Source organism: Clarias gariepinus, chromosome 12 (genome assembly GCF_024256425.1).
Source record: "Clarias gariepinus isolate MV-2021 ecotype Netherlands chromosome 12, CGAR_prim_01v2, whole genome shotgun sequence".
Lineage (NCBI taxonomy): Eukaryota > Metazoa > Chordata > Actinopteri > Siluriformes > Clariidae > Clarias > Clarias gariepinus.
The window spans coordinates 11,859,948-11,884,038 of record NC_071111.1 but is presented as its reverse complement, the minus strand read 5'-3'; the positions used below and the strand labels follow the sequence as shown (position 1 = coordinate 11,884,038).

The following is a 24,091-nucleotide window of genomic DNA, read 5'->3' as shown; positions in this document are numbered from 1 at the left end:
CCGGCGTAAAAACGCTACATTTGGTGTCAGAAGTGGGATGGAGAGTAGCGGGTTAGAGCGGCGACCAGAGCGGAGCTGCACGTTCCAGGTTCCGGCACGGGACCTTGGGGGGAATTCCTCCAGTGACGCAGCACCGGAGCAAGCTACAGCTCCGTGCCCCGTCCGCCAGCGAAGCGACCTGCAGCTGCGCCTGCCGGCCTACAACGGCGCCGTCGATCCCCACGCGTTCCTCGCCCAGGTAGAGCTAGCCGCCGACTTCGCGGGCTGGTCCTCGGCGGAAACAGCCGTCCGGGTGGCCCTTTCGTTGGAGGGTGACGCGCTGCGGGCGTTGGAAGACCTCCGGGCTGATGAGCGGAAGGACTGGGCGAAGCTACGGGAGTCGCTCCGCTTCCTTAAGGAGGCCGCGTGCGAGGAGCTGTCAACCCGCGTGCGGAGTGCCTCCGAGCCACTGGGGGCGTTCGCCATGGACCTGAGGTCTCTCGCGCGCAGAGGCTACCCGGAGTTCGGGTCCGTCCAGCAGGAGGAGCTAGCGCGCCGTGCGTTCCTGCGGGGAATCCGGCCGTGGCGGCTGCGCGAGCACATCCGGTTAGCGGCATCGGCTTCCTTGGCTGAGGCGCTGCGCGAGGCTGAGCGCGCCGAACCCATCATGGCAGAACGCCACGGCGAAAGAGCCGAGCGACCTCCCGTGACTCAGGGCCGCTCGGTAGGTGAACCTAGCCGGGGACAGGGCAACCCGTCGCGGCTAGGCCCCGACCCAGCTTCCGAGATTCCGCGACGTCGCCGAGGCCAGGGACCGCCGGATTACCGCTGCAGTGTTCTCAGGCCTGAGGACAACGTACCCCAGCAGCCGTTAAAACTAGCTTCGGGGGGCGCCGAGGTGAAGCCGGCTCCCACAGCCTTCTTTGTTTCCCCAACTACCGGGTTCAACCTCCGGTCAGGACGTGCAGGAAATCGCTCGGGGGTCTACGTTAACTGTGGCCTGGACAACGTTTCGCTGCGGGCGCTCGTGGACACTGGCTCCACAGTTTCGCTGCTGCGCTGGGGAGTACTAGGACAAGGCGATCGCGGTTGTATGCTGCCGGCCCCAGCCGTGAGCATTCGCACCGTGTCGGGGAGCTATCTAGAGATACGGGCCTGTCGCACAGTGCGCATACAAGTAGGTGCAATCATTCTTTTTCATCCATTCTTGGTGGCCGACATTGAGGATGATTGTATCTTGGGGTTGGATATTTTGGAAAGGTGGGGTGCAGTACTTAATCTCGTTGACGGAACGTTGCGTGGTAGCTTCGGGTTAGCCAGGTTGCTAGTGCCCAAAGTGCAGCCGGACATGTTAGTGGAGCACACCAGGGGGGCGGAACTTCCGGCGGGCGCGCCATGTAAACATCCGGTAGCAGACCGAACGAGAATAATGGCCGAGCTTATGCAGCGTAGCAGCGTAGGGCTCAGTCAGACACAGGCCGACACCGTGAAATCCCTGCTACACGAGTTCGCAGACATTTTCGCGGTTGATGAGAGCGAGTGCACACATACCAACTTGGTGCAGCACACGATTGATACGGGTAACGCAGACGCCTCCCATTAGCTAAACGAGCTATCGCCGAGCAGAAGCTGCGCGAGATGGCCGACTCGGGCGTCATAGAGCCAGCGTCCGGACCGTGGTCTTCACCCGTTGTGCTCGTGCGTAAAAAGGACGAATCGTGGCGGTTTTGTGTGGACTACCGGCGGTTAAACGAGGTAACGCGTAAAGATTCTTATCCGTTACCGCGGATAGATGACGCGCTGGAGCACGTTGCGGGCTCGGCGTGGTTTAGCTCGTTGGATTTGCGTAGCGGGTATTGGCAAGTAGAGCTCGCCCCGGAAGCACGACCAAAAACCGCGTTCTCGATCGGCCAAGGGCTATGGCAATTCCGGCGCATGCCGTTCGGCCTCTGTAACGCGCCAGCGACGTTCGAACGGTTGATGGAGAAAGTGTTGACGGATATTCCTCGCAACCGTTGCGTCGTTTACCTGGACGATTTATTGGTGCACGGCAAGGAGTTTGAGCTCGCGCTAGCTAACTTGCGTGAAGTATTTTCGGCTATCCGGCGGGCAAATTTGCGGCTCAACCCCAAAAAGTGCCAGCTGTTGCGGCGGGAGACGGGTTTTCTAGGGCACGTAATTAGTGCTAGAGGTATTGCCACCGATCCAGCAAAAATTGCGGCAGTGCAGAATTGGCCTGAACCGCTAAATGTGTCACAACTGCGCACCTTCCTCGGGTTAGCCTCTTACTATCGCCGGTTCGTGAAGGATTTTGCCACGATCGCCAGTCCGCTGCACGGCCTCACGAAAAAGAATCAGCCGTTCCGCTGGGACAGGGCGCACGCGCATGCTTTCACTCGGTTACGGGAAGCTCTGGTCACGTCGCCCGTTCTCGGATACCCTGACGCGTCTCGTATGTTTATCCTTGACACGGACGCGAGCGATGTAGGGCTGGGGGCTGTCCTGTCTCAGGTGTCCGAGGGTAAAGAGCGTGTTATCGCCTACTTCAGCCGCGCATTGTCTGGACCTGAGAAAAATTACTGCGTCACGCGGCGCGAGCTGTTAGCGGTCGTCGCGGCCCTAAAACATTTTAGGCCGTATTTATACGGGCAATCCTTCTCGCTGCGGACCGATCACGCTTCGCTGGTGTGGCTACTTAGTTTTAAAGAGCCCGAGGGGCAGTTGGCGCGCTGGTTAGAGCGGTTGCAGGACTACGATTTTACCGTCTAGCACCGAGCTGGAAAACTGCATGGTAACGCGGACGCTTTATCCCGCCGGCCGTGTAGCAAAGAGCATTGTCGGCACTGCGAGCGGGTTGAAGAGCGCGTGCGTGGTCGCGACATCGAACACTCCCCGACACCCGTGAATCGGAACATTCTCCCTGCGCAGTATTTCGGAGTCTCCGTCGGTAATCCGCCGTCCGAGCCAGCGTTCAGCCGAGTTACCGCGTCGCCTAAAGCATCGCCTGTAGTCGTTCCGCCTGTGCTCCAGATTGACTGTGATCAGCTAACTGCCGAGCAGGAGAAGGATCCGGCGCTGCAGCGGGTGCTGGGGTGGGTTAACGCGGGCCGGAGACCGGATTATGCCGCGGTTGCTCACCTGGGGCCCGAGGAAAAAGCTCTCCACTCGCAGTTCAACCGACTAGTGTTGCGGGGAGGTTTACTCTACCGTCACTGGGAACAACCGTGCGGCGCTGGAGAATCTTTTCAGCTGCTGGTGCCGCGGAATCTGCGGTCACGAGTGTTGGGAATGGTACACGGGCATGCGGGTGCGGGACACTTCGGAGTCACTAAAACGCTGCGGCGGTTGCGCGCTCGCTTCTACTGGCCGGGCTGCCACACGGATAGTGAACTCTTTGTGCACAGATGCGACATCTGCACGGCAAAGAAGGGACCTACCCAGCGCTCGCGGGCACCCCTGCAAGACTTTCGGGTGGGGGCACCCATGGAGCGTATGGGCGTGGACATTCTTGGGCCGTTTCCTATCTCCGATCGCGGGAACCGGTATGTGCTGGTGGCCATGGATTATTTCACCAAGTGGCCGGAGGCGTTTGCTGTCCCTGACCAGAGCGCTTCCACCACGGCTCGAGTGCTGGTGGATGAGGTGTTCTGCCGATTCGGCGCCCCGGAGCAGTTGCACAGCGATCAGGGGCGTAACTTCGAGGCGGAGGTGTTTGCGGCGGTGTGCGAGCGCCTCGGGGTGGAAAAGACCCGCACCACGCCCCTTCATCCGCAGAGTGACGGCCTCGTGGAACGCTTCAATCGCACGCTCACCACCCAACTCGCCGTGCTTACCAGCGACCGTCAAAAGGATTGGGACGAACATTTGCCTCTCGTGCTTTGGGCTTATCGCACAGCGGTGCAGGAGTCCTCACAGCTCACGCCAGCTGCGTTAATGTTCGGTCGCGAGTTGCGCACGCCCGTGGACCTTGTGTTCGGGCCTCCTCCACAAGTGGATTTACCCGCGAAGCCGGGGATGGATTACTTTTGTGCTTTAAAAGACAAACTGTTTCGTGTCCACGAGCTGGCGCGTAGACACTTGGCGAACGCCGGGGTGAAGCAGCGCCGCTTGTATGATACTCACAGCCGGGGGCGAGACTTTGCTGCTGGGGAGCAGGTTTGGGTGTATTCCCCCGGAAGAAAAAGGGGGCTCTCGCCTAAGCTTATGTCGCACTGGGTGGGCCCCTGCACGGTCGTTGCTCAGCTGTCCGACGTAGTCTACCGGGTGCGGTTGACGGGGCGGTCGCGAGTGGTCGTGCTCCACCGGGACCGGCTCGCTCCCTACCAGCCCCACGTCAGCAAAACACCGAGCTCTGTGGAAGCCAGTCCGCCTCAGGAAGAGGGCTGCGCCCCGCCTTCCCCCGCAAAAAGACTCCGGCGTTCACAACGCCAGCGCCGACTACCGTCACGCCTGCTAGACTGATTTCGCCATGGTGACCGGGGACGGTCGCGGCTCGGGTGGGGGCAGTGTGGCGTGGGTGGGGTTTGAGTAATAACCATCATGCTTTGCGGGAGGGACTGTTATGTGTTCACCGTGTTGGGGAAATGTGTCTGGGGTAGTGGCTTCGGCCAGGGTGTGTGTGTGAATGAGAAGGTGTCTTGTTGATTGTTGTGTGACTTTCGTGCTATGAAAAATAAAGTACTCCCAGCCATTTGCATTGGGCAGCAAGGAAGCTCACTCGTCTCTCCACGCTCATTGGTAGCTGTGAAAAACGCTACAATATATACAGTGGTGTGAAAAACTATTTGCCCCCTTCCTGATTTCTTATTCTTTTGCATGTTTGTCACACTTAAATGTTTCTGATCATCAAACACATTTAACTATTAGTCAAAGATAACACAAGTAAACAAAAAATGCAGTTTTTAAATGATGGTTTTTATTATTTAGGGAGAAAAAAAATCCAAACTTACATGGCCCTGTGTGAAAAAGTAATTGCCCCCTGAACCTAATAACTGATTGGGCCACCCTTAGCAGCAATAACTGCAATCAAGTGTTTGCGATAACTTGCAACGAGTCTTTTACAGCGCTCTGGAGGAATTTTGGCCCACTCATCTTTGCAGAATTGTTGTAATTCAGCTTTATTTGAGAGTTTTCTAGCATGAACCGCCTTTTTAAGGTCATGCCACAACATCTCAATAGGATTCAGGTCAGGACTTTGACTGGGCCACTCCAAAGTCTTCATTTTGTTTTTCTTCAGCCATTCAGAGGTGGATTTGCTGGTGTGTTTTGGGTCATTGTCCTGCTGCAGCACCCAAGATCGCTTCAGCTTGAGTTGACGAACAGATGGCCGGACATTCTCCTTCAGGATTTTTTGGTAGACAGTAGAATTCATGGTTCCATCTATCACAGCAAGCCTTCCAGGTCCTGAAGCAGCAAAACAACCCCAGACCATCACACTACCACCACCATATTTTACTGTTGGTATGATGTTCTTTTTCTGAAATGCTGTGTTACTTTTACGCCAGATGTAACGGGACACGCACCTTCTAAAAAGTTCAACTTTTGTCTCGTCGGTCCACAAGGTATTTTCCCAAAAGTCTTGGCAATCATTGAGATGTTTTTTAGCAAAATTGAGACGAGCCTTGATGTTCTTTTTGCTTAAGTGGTTTGCGCCTTGGAAATCTGCCATGCAGGCCGTTTTTGCCCAGTCTCTTTCTTATGGTGGAGTCGTGAACACTGATCTTAATTGAGGCAAATGAGGCCTGCAGTTCTTTAGTTGTTGTCCTGGGGTCTTTTGTGGCCTCTCGGATGAGTTGTCTCTGTGCTCTTGGGGTAATTTTGGTCGGCTGGCCACTCCTGGGAAGGTTCACCACTGTTCCATGTTTTTGCCATTTGTGGATGATGGCTCTCACTGTGGTTCGCTGGAGTCCCAAGGCTTTGGAAATGTCTTTATAACCTTTACCAGACTGATAGATCTCAATTACTTTTGTTCTCATTTTTTTCTGAATTTCTTTGGATCTTGGCATAATGTCTAGCTTTTGAGGTGCTTTTGGTCTACTTCTCTGTGTCAGGTAGCTCCTATTTAAGTGATTTTTTGATTGAAACAGGTGTGGCAGTAATCAGGCCTGGGGGTGACTACAGAAATTGAACTTTTAACTGTGATAAACCACAGTTAAGTTATTTTTTAACAAGGGGGGGCAATTACTTTTTCACACAGGGCCATGTAGATTTGGAGTTTTTTTTCTCCCTTAATAACATAATCTTCATTTAAAAACTGCATTTTGTGTTGAATTATGTTATCTTTGACTAATAGTTAACGGTTTTTGATGAGCAGAAACATTTAAGTGTGACAAACATGCAAAAGAATAAGAAATCAGGAAGGGGCAAATAGTTTTTCACACCACTGTATATATATATATATATATATATATATATATATATATATATATATATATATATATATATATAAATGTTTGTTTTTTATAAATCACTTGAATTAATCATTCTTTCTGACAGCACTAATGTTTATTGTAGACAACCATACAAGGGTAATTGTTACTAAGCCTGCCTTGGGTACACTAATTTTCTTGAATTTTCCCTTACAGGTTCCTGCAGCTAAGCTTGGATGTACATTTACATTCCAATAAAGGTTACCGATGACATGCCTCTGAAGTTTTAACTTTTTGCACCATTAAAATATTTATAGGCAACTAGTTATCATATCTTCTTCTCCATAAAACATGTAGTACACATATATGGTTCTTTAATGTATTTGCATTGTACTAAAATGCATTATTTTTCAATTGCCATATACAGTATCCCAAATCACTATGGCCGCTAAAAAATACAACAAAAAAACAACACAATTTTTCTTTCTTTTTTTTTTTTTAATGAGGTGTTAGTGCAGTATATAGGCCCGTGGCACAGCCTAAGCTTTTATCCTTAATCCTTTTTTCCCCCTTTCGTTACTTTTACTTTTATACTTTAAGTAGTTTTGAAACCAGTACTTTTACACTTTTACTTAAATAAAAACCTTGAGTTGATACTTCAACTTCTAAAGAAGTCTCTTTAAACCCTTGTATCTATACTTCTACTCAAGTAATGAATGTGAATACTTTTGACACCATTGCTGGTTTATATGACAGTGGTGCTGTTACAATTACCAACCAAGTTCTTTGCAGAATATTATCGATGTGTACAGACAAAAAAATCTCAGAGGGAGCACGAGAAATCCCCAAGAACAGATGAAAAAAAAATTCCGGCACATAACCTTTACTGTAAGATTACAGAATATGCTGTCAACATAATTAAGGTGCTATCAGCATTCGGTTTTATCAACGTGAGGAAACATTAAAAAATTTAATTGCAATTAATGCCATTTTACAAGCTGGGATTCTGGGTATGCAAATGAGGTAGGATTAGTTAATCTGCAGTTACACTCTGCAGACCATATAGTATCTGAAATCGATGCACAAAAGCTTGCTGTAATTAGATCTTCAAAGAAAGACAAAATTTGGCCAATTGTTAATGATGATTAATTGTTGGCACAATAGGTGTGTGAGCAACATGCACTGTGCTAATGGTGTTATCTTTTTACGCAGCTTCACAAGGAACACCGCCGTTTTTTAAGATAAACTGAAAATAAAAAAACATATATCTTTCTGACATTTGAAGTGAGTATCCGCGACGGCGTATATTAACTGCTTTCCTTTTTATTCCTTCTTGTCCTTGGCAAACATTCTGTTTCATTAGGTTGTGACCTTAGCATTATACAGTTACCATCTATTCTTAACCAAGAACACACCCTGTAATATGAAGGTCACGAGGGTCATAAGAAAGCATTCTTTCACATCTTTCAAGCTAAAATTGCGGAACCTGTTATGACATGAGCACACACATTTGTTATTCCTTTACTTTAGCTTTACACACACACACACACACACGGTGCCTGCGCGCGTAAATGGAAACACTTATCTGTCGGGATTTATTTCTACTTTTTTTTTTAAAGGTAAAAAAGTGCAGGTAAAAACTTATTATTTTTACTTTTTATTAATTATTTTTATGTATTTATTTTTGGGAGGCTGGGGAACGAATAATTTAAGTTTCCATTATTTTTTATGGGGAAATTTGCTTTGATTTATGAGTCTTTTAAAATACCCCACTTCAAAACACTTTCAGAACAAGTTATGCTCGCAATCCAAGATTCCACTGTATATACATATTATTCCCCAGACCAATCCTACTGCATTTATCATTAAATATGTATAAATATAATGGTAAGAATAATAGGGCTTGGACATAGATTGATAGCTACCCAACTTCCACACTAATCTGTGCATTATTTTTCTTTTTAGTTGGATAGATTTAGAAGCTGCATAAACAGTAGCTGATACTACGCTGGACAGTGCACAAACTACTAACTAGTACATAAGCTACTTGTTTCTTGTCCCCATAAATGTAAGACCAGCTATGACCTCACTAAGAGGTGAGTACTGACAGCAACTTTTTGGGGTTGTTCCTATTGTTACCCAGGTGCCAATAGCATTACTTAATTAATTTATGAATTAAAAGATATGCGATGTAGGCTTATTGGCGTTTTTAAACTGCCCATAGTGTGTGACTAAATGTGTAGGTGGTATACACCTGTGCCCTGCAATCCACATACGCACACACACTACAGGCAATTTGGAAATGTTTGGATAACATGCAAACTCCCATGCACACAGACACAGGTGTGAATTGACCCGGACCATGGAGGTGCAAAGCGACAATGCTAACCAATTAGCCACTGTGCTGCCACGCATTATTTATAACACAAAGTCACACATTTTATAAAGCAGTGTAAAAATGTTGCGTTTGCCAGGTGTCCAGGGTAACACCATAATGCTAATTGGATTTATATGATTTATGATGATGACATCAGAGGGCACTCTTTCTTGAATGCCATGCCCAAACCCTCATCCCAAACCCAAATAAAATGGGAGGTTTGCGTCAGAAAAGGCATCCGGTGCCAAGTTCTACAGTATGTGGATCGGATGGTCCACTGTAGCAGCCCCTTGACAGGAGCAGCCAACAACAGCAGCAACATGATGACATTAGAACACATCTCATACACATTGTAGTTTACAGTATACAGTGATCTTTCAAAACATTGCAGTTTCTCCTACTCATATAGGATAGATGCTCCAGAGAGTGCACTATACTCTGCCACTTCTCTTAACTCTTACCATCATCAACTTCCCATACAGAAAACAGAAGCTTATTATTTTTGTAATTAATCTTCATCCACCTGAAAATAAATTATCATATTATGATCTGATTTATTATGTCCTATTCTTAATTATTAGAACGTATCTTTAATTATCATAAACATGTAAAAAAAAAAAAAAAGTCCAATGTTGTCTAAAAGCAAATCATTGAACTTCATAGTGACATTTTATCCATCTATGATTTTGTTCTGTTTTGCTTTACCCCTCCATCCTCCTACAGTAAGTCATAGATTACACTAGTTCTTGATTTTCAGGCTAGATCCAACAAAATTGGCAGAAGCATCCATCTTCTGACTCAAAGCACATGATTGCATTTCATCCTGATAGCACACTGTTTTTCTACTCGTATCTCATCCTTCTTACTTCTGTCATTCCCCTATTGAATATAACACAAGGCAGGTATGCACTCCTTGATTGATTGATTTTTTTTTATATATAAGGTGGGTAACTATATGTTGTTGTCAATCTTTCGGCTGCTTTTGGACCATCTGATCCGCAAACAACTTGGAACAGGACGGATGCCTTCTTTTACGCCGGATGCCTTTCCAGATGCAACCTTCCCATTTTATCCAGGCTTGGGATACACCAGTGGCTGGGGTTTAAAAATTGGGTGGGTATTTAACCCGGACAATATATATATATATATATATAGCAGTTAAGCCTTGACAAGTCAACTAAGACATTTGCTGACAAGGAATTCTCAAAGTGTTCACACACAGCTGGGTCTCGCTGGTGTGTAAACATTCATAAACAGAACGATTGTTGTCCGACCAGCATATGTGCTATTATGTGGGTGAGTGGAAAAAGTGTAATGGACACACACACACACACACAAAGATGAGCTATAGAAAGGCCATTTTATCACTTTTTTCTGCATAGGTCCCATCTTAAGTGTGTGACCGAATGCATGGCTGCTCTTACAGTGATTTCTGACAGGTTTTTATTAAAAACAGACAATCTGTTTATACACCAACTCTTACATGCTACCAAGACAAATACACAACTAGGGCTTAATCCTTTCATCTGTTGTGTGATCTTGCTGGAAAACAATTCGCCTAAAAAGAGGCACACCCAGATCTGATTAAGGTGGGGCCTTCCAGCTGCTGACCACTGGCTCCTACACCCACGCTGCAGTCTAAAAACAGCCAATACCCTCAATAGATCGGCCAGATGTCATATAGCTCAGGACAGTTTACTTAAGGTTACACTGAAAGAGGAATGTCTAGTACACTAATATCTACTAACACACACTACAGTATGTAGTATTCATGTCTTGGGTTGCAAATATATTGCATAGAATTCTCTTCATGTGGACTGGTATAAATGACAATGCAGTATGTTCCAGTTGCCAAAATTAAATTGCCATAGCAAAAGATTAGTCTACGATTATTCTATACTGAGCTCCTGTTTTACCCATATAACTCTTTTCTGATTTACTATGCAGGAATGTTCCAGAGCTTTTACCCTAATCTCTGATTTCCACACTTGTAAATATTTTGATTTCCCCTATACAGAGGAAAAAGAAATGTTAACCCCATTTACTGGAAATTTATTTTTATAGCTTAAAAGGTAATTCCTTGTGTAGGGTATTTATACAGGTATTTCAGTTTAAATCAGCCTAAATGTGATAATTAATCTGTTCAAAGATGTTTTTTTTCATGATGAATGTGGTAGGAGTTGTGTCACAGTTGCATAAGAAGTCAAAAGTTTTAGTCTAGTGGTACATGGATACCAAAAGACCTTAGGGAAATCCTACGTTTCCAAAAAAAAAACACTTCTGGTTCCTAAAATGCTTGAGTTTTGGAATACAAAAGACCAGCTTTGTTAAGCAGTTCTCTCAGGTCTATCTCATACTAATACACTATTTGGTCAAATGTGCTGTGCAAAAGTCTTAAGCCATTTCCGTATTCCTCACTCACTCATCGTCTATCCTGTGAGTCGCTTATTCACACACTGAATTTGGGAACGCCATTTAGCTTAATCTGCATTTCTTTCGACTGTAGGAGAAAACGGGAGTGCACAGAAGAAGCCCACCAAGCACGTGGAGAGCATGCAAACTCCATGCACACAAAGGTGGGAATCAAACCTGGCCAAAAATCAAACCCGGACCCAGAGGGTGCAAGGCGACAGTGCTAACCAATAAGCCACGGTGCCACCACTGGTTTCTTCAAATTCAATTCAATTATGTAAATTAAATAAAAAAAACCGGAAACAAATGTTTTAGTGTGACACCCTGCAAAGTGCCTAAAGGTACAAATTTAAAAATTGGTTGTTTATGTAACAACCTCAGCAGCAACCTCATTTCCACTCTTGTCTGTTCCAACCACTCAGCATTCAGCATCACCAGTATACTAATCACCGACCCGATCATCTGTCATCACCTGCACCTGTTTCTCACTGGTTCATGCCATAAATTAGATGAAGTTTTGACTCCTACAGTCGAAACAAACAAAAAACATTCCTCTGAACTGGACATAAAACTTGCCTAAATGAGAGCCAAAGAAGTCTTTCAGGAAACTTGGAGAACTATTCATCAAGACTACATTACAGTAGAAGAAAGTCGGGCCTTTTGGAAGCAAAAATGCAAAGAATTGAAGGGTGGCTCAATATTTTTTACGCAGCACTGAGTGTAGACAGCTGACCAGTCATATCCACATGGTATTAATCAGATTGGCTGACATGCTTGTTAAACATTTCACTTTAGATTTATTTCCTTTTGCTGGTATAATAACCTTAACTCCTCTGGGAAGGCTTTGGACTATATTTTGGACAGTTTTGTCTGCGGAGATTTGTGTTCATTCGGTTGCAAGAACATTATTGAGGTCAGGCAAGGTGGGCCTAGAGTGTAGATGGTGTTCGAGACCAGCCCATTGGTATTCTGTGGGGTTGCAGTCAGGGCACTGTACAGGAGTTCTTCTACTCCAACCCTGACAAACTATGTCCTTATTGGAGCTCAATTTCTGCATCTACTCTGGAAAGGTTTGCACCTCTTAGTTCCACTGAAGAGAAATCCTTATGCTTTAGCATACACAAACATTTTAGATAATCAGGTGGTGCAATCTCTTCTTTGGGGGGCAATTTGGGAAAGATCCACAAACAGGTGTGATGGCCAGGTGTGTATACTAAAGGCTGGAAGAATCTGGACAACCCAAATACAACCCATATGGCTACTAACAACAGTCATTATTAATGGGCTTCTCCATCCATCCATCCATCCATCCATCCATCTAGGAACCTCTTTAGTCCAACTAAGGACCGTGAAGGCCAATGGTGACCACTGTATTTATTCCCATTTTCACAACCATGGTAGGATCTTTAGTCAACATTCACATGCGCATTCACACACTATGGACAGTTTGGAAATGTTAATTAGCCTAAACTGCATGTCTTTGGACTATGGGAGGAAACCAGAGTACCCAGAGGAAACCCACCAAGCACGGGGAGAACATGCAAGCTCCATCTATACAGACCCCGAGGTGAGAAATCAGACCCAGACCCTGAAGGTGCAGTGCTAAATGAGTTTCTACTAAACAGGCATCAAGGTAAGAATGATCCAACTACAGCCCCTCATATGCAAAAACACACATTCAAACACAGACAGAAAAATATGGACAAAGACTCACTTAGCTCAGCGATGCTTCCCACCCGGGTGGCCAGGAGGGACTGTTCGATGGTGCGCAGTTCAGCTTGGGTAAAGACATGACCTTCTGCATTCTTCCCTGCTCTATGCTGATCTCGGTGTACATTCAGGCTGTCCGGCAGGCTCAGCACACCTGTAGTCAAAAAATAATGAAAAAAAAAGCAGAAAGTTAGACTTGGGAGAGATAAAGCTACAGTACATACAGTATGCAACTTTATGAAAAATTAGCATGCAGTACAATATTGTTAGACTTGTTTATGAGAGGTTTTACGAGTCTGAGTCAGGTTATATGAAGTCATTTATTAGTTGAGCCCAGATACAGTATACACTAGTATATGCAATATACATTGGTCTTTCAAATGCTATATTAAATGAATTGCACAGCTGTATATTAGGCAGAAACAGATGCCAGCATAATAAAAAAGGCCATCCTCCTATAGATGCTGAGTAACCTCCTCCCACTTAACTTCTCTGTTAAGAAGTAGTAGAACCGCATACAGCTAGCCAAGTAACCTTTCTGATTATAAAATAACTCTTAATGACCTTTTGTATCATATGCAATTGTGAAAACACACACACGGGAATAAAATTGTTTAGAAAAGGTTTTACTGTAAGCTGGGCCATAAAAGTGAAGAAGGAAAAAAGAGATTGCAGTAAGAAGTTTGAGTGCTGTGACATTAACACATCTGCCCCGACAGTAACCAGTCTGTATCTTCAGATGGCGAAGAGTCCAGTACTAGCAGATCTGAGAATACAGGCAGGGGAATATGAGTAAAGAAGGTCAGCTAAATAGGGCAAACCTAAGCCATGTTGAGCTTTATAGGTCAGTGGGGCTTTAAATTGGATGCACAGTGAAACGGGTTGCTGCTGTAACAGATTTCAGGAATTCCAACAAAAAGAGAGTTATAATGGTTGAGATGGGTGGACAGCCTGAACCAGAGAGTTTCCACATCTGTACGGTGCAAAAGAGAGTGCAAAAGAAGTGTGAAATTTGTAGGAGATAGAAAATTAGCTTTTGATCAATGCTATAATGTAGGGTTTAAAATGGAGAGAAAGCGTGAGATTACCCCCCACTAGTGAGGAAGGTTTTATTGTCATTCCACTGATATCAAGTGAAACAATGGATTTTGAGCCAATAAAATGACTTCAATTTCACAGTGATTCTGTTTTAGTCCGGGTAGACACTAAATTTTAGGGCCGAAACTCATTTTATAATCCGCTGAATTACAGTTGTCATTTGATGTGCTGTCTGAACAGGGGCCTAGTCCACAAGCGATCGCCCGATGGCCAGCGATTTTGGCTCCCGGACAGTCTGATGGATTTCTGCCGTGTCAGAAATTTTGGTCGACTGGCTTGCAGTATGAGCAAGTCCACGGTCCAATTTTCCACAGATCTGCATAAACTCACCTTCTCAACATGCATGTGCGCATACCTCCAACTCTTGCTGGAAAAAAGACAGACCAGACTTTTTGTTTCCTCCCAACAATTTTGGAGTTTTAAATTCAGTTTTAATGTTATTTATGGCTTTATTTGTTACATATACAATAATACAGTGACATTCTTTTCTTTGCATATCCCAGCTTAAAAAACTGGGGTCAGAGCGCAGGGTTAGCCATGATACAGCACGTCTGAAGCAGACAGGGTTAAGGACCTTGCTCAAGTGTCTAAAACTGGCAACTGGAAGAGGGGCTTGAACCATCAATCTTCTGATCAGTAACTCACATTTCTTTTATCTATGTACACGATAAAATTGTATAAAACTTTTCCTTTTTTTGTTACACAAAGAATTGCCTTCAAGGCTTCAGATATCTTGTTGGAATAAAACCTTTTGGAGATGTCAACAAGCAAACCATACACTGCGAGCGGAGTGGTCACAACTCCAGGCAAAAAGGCTTGCTTGCAAGTTAAGAGCCTTGCTCAAGAGCCCAACAGGAGCAACTTGGCAGAGCTGGGGCTCGAACCGACAACTTTCCGGTCAGTAACTCAGAGCCTTAACACCCTGAGACGCCACCACCTCCTCTGTATTTGTAGAGTGGCGAATGATCTAATCTGATGTATTGTAATGTTCAGGTATACTAACAGCACTGGTTTTAAATGTAGCTGAAACATAAACTTTGATTTGAGAGTCAAGTCGCAAGTTATAAACTTTAAATAGGTGTAACACTGCAAGTTACAGTTCAATCTTCTGACAAAGTCAGAGTCAAGTTGCAAGTTATTAGCCTTAAATTCAGGACCGAGTTACAAGGTATGGGCTTTGAAGTCAGAGTCGAGTTTCATTCTGTCATTTAAGGCGGTAAGAACTTTGTGACTCAAATCCTTATCCCTGACTGTTACAGATTAGGAGTTTGCAGTGTTCATACATAGAATTTAAATTCTCCTGAGCATGCCAAAAATATAGTTCCCCTAAAGACATAAGCTATCCCGATTTCAAACCCTTTAAAGGGTACTAATGAATACAGCTGTCGTGGCTGGACTGTTTCTCTCTTCTAATATCAAACCTTGCACAGGTGGGTTCACTGACAATATTTCCTGGATGTGGCACTCACCCCGTGCTGCAAGCCAGCCCTGCTGCTTCAATAGTCCTAATCAAATTACAGCACAGAGTCACATCTGCAGGCTTTGTTTAGACAGAAAGAACCGGCTGTGACAGATGGGATATTGAATCTAGCCACAGGAGAATAAGATGGGCCACAAGTGCCCGAGTGACTGAGCATCTGACACCTTTAAAAAAAAAAACAAAAAAAAAAACGCTATTTTATGTTTCTGAGTGTATACATTAATTACCACAAACACTCTCAGTGGACGTATTTCGAGAGCAAGAACATGGGCGTGCATAAACTCACGTGGACGCAAAGAAGCAAAGATGAGATTCAAGTATCCTCCCGCTCGTTATCCAATGAGAGAGCAGTACTGACACTGTGTGGGAAGTAGGATAATATCCTGTATACCGTCATGTTTTCAAAGGAGTTCGAGAGCACAAGCCAACATTGTGACAAAGACAATATGAACACTCATTAAAGTTTCATAAAGGTATGATTAAAATGGCCTGTCATATGCATCTAGACTGTGAGACTTTCTTGTAAGAAAAGTAACATGAATAATACATGCTGTGCAGTATTAAATACATGACATGAGCTGAACGTTTCTCCATTCTTGAATACGATGCAGAGGTTTGTGGTTATTAGCTACAGTATTGATTCTCTGAGCCTGGAAGGAGAAAATCCAGCCAAGGTTTGCGAATCTTGCAAAATCTGTTGTGAGAAATCCAAAAATAAACATATGCATGCTCACACACTGAGAGAAAGGGGGGAAAAAAACACAAGTTGTTGGCCTGCTGTCCTTTAATTCCCAGAATACACGTAAACAGAAATCTTCTCATGACCCTTATACCGGACGCAAAATATCCACTTAAAAATTTCCTATTGTTTTGTTCCTCGTCTTATTCTCCGCCCAATTGTTGGAAACTCCTGTCTTTCACTACCCAAGAATCTGTTAATGCGACAGAAGCTTCTTTGCTGCATTATTCATCCAATCAGATAAAACTATGAAACATAATATGGTTGGTGTGTCCTTCCCCCATCTCCCCTCGTCGTCTCCCGCTGTCTCCTTCCTCACATTTTATCTTGCTCCAACACTCTGGCACCCCAGTGGTTTTAATTCCCTGTAATGCTTTGCTGTGTTAAAGCTACAGCTGACTTGAAGCGGATGCGAGTGTGTCTGCGAAGAAGAATGAGACTGGAAACTCCCTAGAAGGCGAAAATCACAAAGTGACCTTAACTAGCAGGGGAATCGAAAAGCGAAACGCAATAAGCAACCTGAAGGCGTTCCATATAAGATGTAGAAGAGTTAAATGACTTTAGTGAGAGGTTGGCTCCAGTGAAAATCCAATAAGGATTAAGTTTTGATACAGTGAGTTACAGTAGTTCATAAAGCTCTGCGAGCAAGGTTGTAAGGTTTTCCTTGCCCTATCTCAACCTGTAAAGGATCGCGTCTATTAAAATGCTTCTTACATGTCCTCTGAGGAATAAATTTGCTCAACTAAAAGGCTATACATAAGCACTTTATACATTATTACAAGGATATACTGTAAAGTATATCTGCACTGCTGTGGAAAAACCCCTTGTTGCTTCACGTCCTGCAGACACAAGACTAGGTCAGGGGAACATGCAGACTCAAGAAGGAGCCGCCTCCTCATGCTATTCGAAATGAATAATACATGCATTCTTTGCCATAGTGAAGATACTAATAGAGCTGCCAGACATGACCGATCATGAAAGACGGAAAGAGACTTTCAAACATAACAGCTGCACAGATTTCTTTGTGGAGAGGTTCAGAGGTCAGTCGTGTTTTTTGAAGACATACCGAGTGACCTCATTCCACGCGCCAGTGAAAAATAGAAGCCAGTCTAGAAGTGAGATCCAGCTGGAACAATACGTCCTGTGTTAAATAAGTTATTATGTGAATTTGAAAGCATCTTCAATCTGTTTGATAAAAAAGCCCTTGTGTTCTTAAAGAGGGACTTTTGTATTTGAAGTGGGACAGCGTCCATATCCTTCAAAAGACATCATCCAGACATAACAATTTGTTAGGTCTTCTGGTTAAAAAAAAATTATAATAGAATTTATATCCAAAGCCATTTTTCTTTTCTCATTTAAAGCCCAAACATCTTGGCCATTGTCTCCGTAAGTCTTGGCCATTTCCCACCCACCCGCCAGCTCTCCGCTGGTTTGCGAAAGCTACAGGGAGGAGTCTGATGTGCTTCCTCTGAGACACAAAGCCAACCACAGCGGTCTTCCACATACATGAGCTCACGGGTCCTTTTGATTGGATAGGGTCACCATGATTGATGGAAGAGAGAGTATATCATCTACAGTACTGTACAAAGTCTTGCGCCACCCCTCATGTCTTCATATTTTGCTTCCACAGAGTATGCCGGACGTTCTTGTATTTTTAATGTAGATTTGAGGAATAGATCTCCAGGTTTCCTGACAGACTTTTTTGGCTCTCATTTTTGGCAAGTTTCTGGCTCTCATTTTCAGTCTATTCCCTGTACCTGAGCAGTTTCAGATGAATGATTTTGTTTGTTAAGCCTTACATTGATTTATGATTTATTCAAGCATAAAACCCATCTAAATAAGGTGATGAGAAACAGGTGCAGATTAGTGTACTGGTGATGCTGAATGCTGAGTGGTTGGAACAGACAAGAGGGGAAATGAGGTTGCCGCTGAGGTTGTTACATACAGTAAACAACCTATTTTTACAATCTATCTTTAAGCACTTTGCAGCCTGTTGCAGTAAAATATTTGTTCCCTATTTTATTTTTATTTAATCGACTTTATTTTATTTAATTAACCTTGTTGGTCAAGTGGGATTAACAAAATGGATATAAGCCTAATTTAATCTATTCAGGTTATAATCAGATTTTAGCTGTCAAAATATATTTGATGCTCCTGTGTAGCAGTCGGAATAAACGCCCTTTTGCTGTTAAAATCTGCTTAACATGCTTCTTGGGGTTGAGAAACATGCACAAGGGAAACAAGAATCAAACCAGTTTTTAGAGCTATATATAGAAGAATGTCCCAATCCCATCAAGAAAAGGGTTTTTCCAGCATAACTCACATATTAGATAAATCATAGTTTTCAACATGTGCACACTAGGATAAAATTTACCTACATATACATGGACATTAAAGACATTTTCAGTTGATGATACATCTGTTTCACAGATTTGGTGATTTACTCAATCATTGTTGCTAATTAATGTTTTATGGGCATTACAATGTAAATGTGCCATATGTTCTAGAATAAAATGGCATCTAAATTGCTAGATATGAAAATGATTAGATTAGAAAGGTTTGTAAGTCATTTGGGCTATTACAAAGCAAGTTATAATATTTTTGAGAGATTTTGCATTGGACATTTCACAAAAATTTTGAATATGATGTATAGTAAAACTTTCACCAGAGACAGTGGAACTAATATTATCTTTATCTTTAAGTCTTCCTGATGTATCCATTACTCTCAAGTGTCTGTTTTGTAATGTATATTGTCTTTTATTATAATGAATATCACAGTTTAAAGATAGAGAAATGCTACTAACTAATTCAGAAAACAGAGCAGACGGGAACTTCTGCCAGCACATATCCGAGTTACAGATCCCCCTGGAACGCATTCCTAGATTTTAAAGACATTAAAATCAAGCTTAGCAGTTTAACTAAAACTTTGGATTGCATTTATGGCATTTTCACAACCGAACATTTACATTGACAACTGTCTGTGCTGTTATATTGTTTTGAGTAATAGTGCAGTAACGCACCACTGAATGCCCTTTTAATCAGGGCAAGCTATCACGCCTCTTTAACTCCCCCACTTGCTTCTTTCTACAACCTTCACTGCTGTGCTTTTTTTTTCTGGAGGAATGTCCCTTTCCATTCTCTCTGTGTTGCACAGCCGCACTCTCGTCAATGCGAAACACATTCGGAATATTAAAAGGTTTCCATAGCAACAGGGAAGAACTGCCCAGGCGGTGTGTGATTGGTGGAAGGTGCCGGGGATGGCAATGAAGAGATGGCATCAGGAGGTGAGAACAGGTACCGTGTATGGTGGGAAGGTGCAATGTTGAGCTGTTTTTTCCCCATGAAAACCAGTTTGTGGCTGTCGCTAATCTGCTAAAGTTTTTCATGAAGCAAACAGCACACGGAGTCATAACGGTAAAGCACCTGGCAGCAACCATGTACCTCAAGGTCACAAAGTAACACAAGTGACTATAGATGCAGCCAGGAATTTCCAAAACAGAATGAATTTAAATCAATAGATAATGCAGGTATAATAATAAGAAGAAGAAGATTAAGAAGAAAAATAAAAATATTATTATTATTTATTACAACAGCAAAAACTTGAGCTTAGCATTAAAACATACTAAAGCGTGTGTGTGTGTGTGTGTGTGTGTGTGTGTGTGTGTGTCATGGGCAGGCTGTCTGTGTCGGTGTTGTGGCATAGTTGCAGAGGCTGAGACGAGACCTTCCAGATAAACTCTTTTATTTATATATTCAAACAAAACAAAAAGCTCTTTTCCAAAAGCACTTAGGAATCTTTAATAGAACGTCTTACTGAAAATAACCAACACAAAACAACCATAACAAATGTTACACGCCTGACTAAGCTTTAGTCAGGCTATTTATAACTTAACTAATGACTGACCTGGATCAGGTGCATGCTTCCATCACCTGACCCAGGTGCCCTATGGGAAATGAAGTCCTCTTCACACAAACTAACTACAAAACAACAAACAAACAGAGTCTTTGGGCGCTTTGGCGCCCTCTAGGGGTTAACCCTTACAGTACCCCCCCTCAAAAACGCTCCTCCGGAGCGCTAACGGAGGCCCGGGACACCCTCCCCAATGTTCAAAGTCTGACCTTCCGACCCGGAGGCTGTAGCCCTTGTCCCCTGGACCGGACTGCATTGCCAGCAGGACAGGTTTCCCAGAGCCGGGCTGCGAAGCGGGCATGCCGATCTTGGAGGCACTTGGAGGCAGTGGAGCTGAAGCGACGTACGTGAGACTCGGCGGCTGCTGAGCTGGAGCGACGCTCGCTGCGTCCGGCGGCTGAGGAGCTGGAGCGACGCTCAGCGCGCTTGCCGGCTGAGGAGCTGGAGCGACGCTCAGCGCGCTTGCCGGCTGAGGAGCTGGAGCGACGCTCGCTGCGTCCGGCGGCTGAGGAGCTGGAGCGACGCTCGCTGCGTCCGGCGGCTAAGGAGCTGAAGCGACGTGCGCTGCGTCCGGCGACGGAGGAGCTGAAGCGACGCTCAGCGCGCTTGCCGGCTGAGGAGCTGGAGCGACGCTCGCTGCGTCCGGCGGCTGAGGAGCTGGAGCGACGCTCGCTGCGTCCGGCGGCTGAGGAGCTGGAGCGACGCTCGCTGCGTCCGGCGGCTGAGGAGCTGGAGCGACGCTCGGCGCGCTTGCCGGCTGAGGAGCTAGAGCGACGTCCGCTGCACTGGACTGAGGCTTGGGCATGACGTCCTCAAAGCCTGGCGGCGGAGGAAGAAGAAGTGTGAAGTCCTCGCTGTCCAGCGGAGGATGCGCGACGTCCTCATTGTCGAGGAGCGGCGGCGGAGGAGGAAGAAGCGCGAAGTCCTCGCTGTCCAGCGGAGGCTGCGCGACGTCCTCACTGTCGAGGAGCGGCGGCGGAGGAGGAAGAAGCGCGAAGTCCTCGCTGTCCAGCGGAGGATGCGCGACGTCCTCACTGTCGGACGAAGGAGGAGGAAGAAGATCGGAGCCCTCTGCGTGGCTCCCGTAAAATTCAGAGCCCGTTCCGCGGCTCTCGTGAATTTGGACGAGCAGGTTTTGGAGCTGTTCTACCTGCTCCCGCAGGTTCAGTATCCGCTCTTGATTCTGCTCCGCCCAAAACATGCAGAGATTTCTTGTTCCTCTCTCTTTCCATTGCCGCACCGTTTGAGGTTCTTCTTCCCTCTCGCCACCGCCGTACCTGACCTTCTTGGTTCGTACTTCCTGGTCGGTGCGGGGAAGTCTGTCACCTCGAGCTGCGTCGCTCTTAAACGGTGTTCGCCGGATGGCAAGCCTGCAGCCTTCCCAGCTCTGCAGCGCCCTTTGCTCACTTTGCTCTCGGTCCTTTCTGTGCTCCACGATATCGCCCAGCCAGTCCGCTCGCTCCGGCTCCATCGTTATTGCTCCCCCCCAAAAAACATTTAGGGGAGACACCTCTGCTATGCCACTTTTATGGTGTAACATTCTGTCATGGGCAGGCTGTCTGTGTCGGTGTTGTGGCATAGTTGCAGAGGCTGAGACGAGACCTTCCAGATAAACTCTTTTATTTATATATTCAAACAAAACAAAAAGCTCTTTTCCAAAAGCACTTAGGAATCTTTAATAGAACGTCTTACTGAAAATAACCAACACAAAACAACCATAACAAATGTTACACGCCTGACTAAGCTTTAGTCAGGCTATTTATAACTTAACTAATGACTGACCTGGATCAGGTGCATGCTTCCATCACCTGACCCAGGTGCCCTATGGGAAATGAAGTCCTCTTCACACAAACTAACTACAAAACAACAAACAAACAGAGTCTTTGGGCGCTTTGGCGCCCTCTAGGGGTTAACCCTTACAGTGTGTGTGTGTAAGAAAGTCATCCTACACAGTAGCCCCCCTCCCCCTCCTCTCCTCTTAGCCACAATTCGTATCAAAGGTAAAGTGGATTTATTTTATTTATAAAGTTATTTGTTTTATTTTATATTAATTATTTTTATATGAATATTTTTGGGTTGTGGAATGAATCATCAAGATGTCCATTATTACTTATGGGGGAAAATTCGCTTTGATATACAAATGTTTTGATATACAAGCACACTTCTGGAACTGTTTTAACTGTAATAATAATTATGAAACCTGCTATGGTCATCATAAGCTACATTTCACAAGTTTAAACTTAATATTTAACAGTAGATCTTTTACATTCTAAAAATGTTTTTGTTCAAATAATTTTTATTGCATACATTTTAAAATGCTTATGCATCTACAAAATTTACATTTAGGCATTTGGCAGACGCTCTTATCCAGAGCGACTTACAAAAAGTGCTTTAAAGTTTACATTATTGGATACATACAGTACATACACTGGGTTAACTATACAAAATCATTAAATCATGTAGAGCATACAGTCAAATTAATAAATAAATAGAAAATACACAAATAATTAGAAAATACACAATAAATAGAAAATACACATGCACACTAGAGCTTCTATATATGAGATCCAGAGACAGGGGAAATAAAAAAAGAGCATATTACATATTTAATATTCAGTGGGTAGACTAGTGCAAATTTTTGTAAAGATATATAAATATAAGTAAAAACGATTAAAAGGAACAGCAGAAGGTGAGTGGTGCAAGACTGGGGTAATGAAGGTCAATGCAGATTCAGGTATTTAATAAGTAGATAAATATAACTGTTATCAGTGGATCAGTGATAAAGGGAGCTGCGTGTATAATTGAGAGTGAGTAGTGGCTGAGAGAGCATCCCAACCAAGAATCCTGCTAGACAGAAGCCTGCCACTGAACATGCTCTTCTACTTGGCAAAGGCTCCAATCAGTGGGTGACTGGTGTTGGACATCATGGACAGCATTTTGTTCAAAGTCCTCCTTTCGAGCACAAGCGCCAACTTAAGCGAATCCATTTTAAAGCCAACTATACTGTAGATTCCTCTCTTCTAACCAGCTTGTTTAATTGTGTGGCATCTCCGCTTTAGTGAAGAATAACGGGCACCACAGCTTGGTAGAACAACTCTAAGAGCTTTGTGCTAAATGCTAAAAAAAAGTCTTCCTGACTGCTCTGGGCTTATTTTGGACATATTTATAGTTCTGTTTTCATTTTTTTTATTTATATTTTTTAGATATAAAACCTACAGTATGTAAATCACTCTTGAACTTGAGGCTCTACTGAACTCTTAATGTAAATGTTCAGCTAGCTGAGGTGCCAAAATTATTTGATGGCTGATTATGGCTTTCATAACTGTTCCTCACCCTTAGAAATGTGAGGTTGAGAAACTCTTTATCTTGAATGTGCAAGGCAAAAGGTACAGCTTTGTAGTTTCTTACATAAGCAGATTCAAGTACTTAAGTTAATCTGTCACTCTACACACCTTTAGTCTTTTTCAAAGTTCTTTATGTTTTTTTGCCAAAACTACAGGTGATGTTCTGCCTCGTGATTCCCAAACATGAGTCTCAACAGTCTGGTTAACTCTGATAGTAGAAACATGGGCATGTTCTTTTTACAGTAGTACCGATGAACCTGTGAGCACACGAATACTGCTGCCTAGTTACATTAAGGCAAAAAAAAAAAAGAAAAAAAGTGTGGCATATATTTCTACAGTATGTTGGAGTTTTTAATGCTCCCAGCTTTGCAAAGTCAATTTTCAATCACACCCCTGCACGCTGAAAATAAAAATGCCTGAAGGCACAAAAAAGGCTGGACAAACTAAACTGTTTAGCTAAATAATGGTCCTATTTTCATGCCTTCATACATTTTGCTGTGTAAGCCACTCTAACTAAAGAAGACATTTCATGGACTCTTTTCTATTTACATGAAAAGAAGAAAATGGAAGAAGTTTTGGGTCCCTCCTCAGTTCCTCGTGGTAGAGCAGGCAATGAAAAGCAGAAATTAAAAACCTTTATAAACATTCCACATACGATTTACTTGCTACCCCAT

At 44.2% G+C, this 24,091-nt stretch overlaps 1 protein-coding gene across 2 annotated transcripts in view; it reads right to left on the bottom strand.

Annotated features, from left to right (window-relative positions):
• The window catches only part of btbd11a (BTB (POZ) domain containing 11a), a 241,770-nt gene that overhangs the window by 76,755 nt on the left and 140,924 nt on the right, over positions 1-24,091 (bottom strand). For both annotated transcript variants that reach the window (XM_053508588.1, XM_053508589.1), the window contains exon 2: positions 12,851-13,000. In XM_053508588.1, the coding sequence (XP_053364563.1) occupies positions 12,851-13,000 (150 nt within the window). The remainder of the gene's footprint in view (positions 1-12,850; positions 13,001-24,091) is intronic.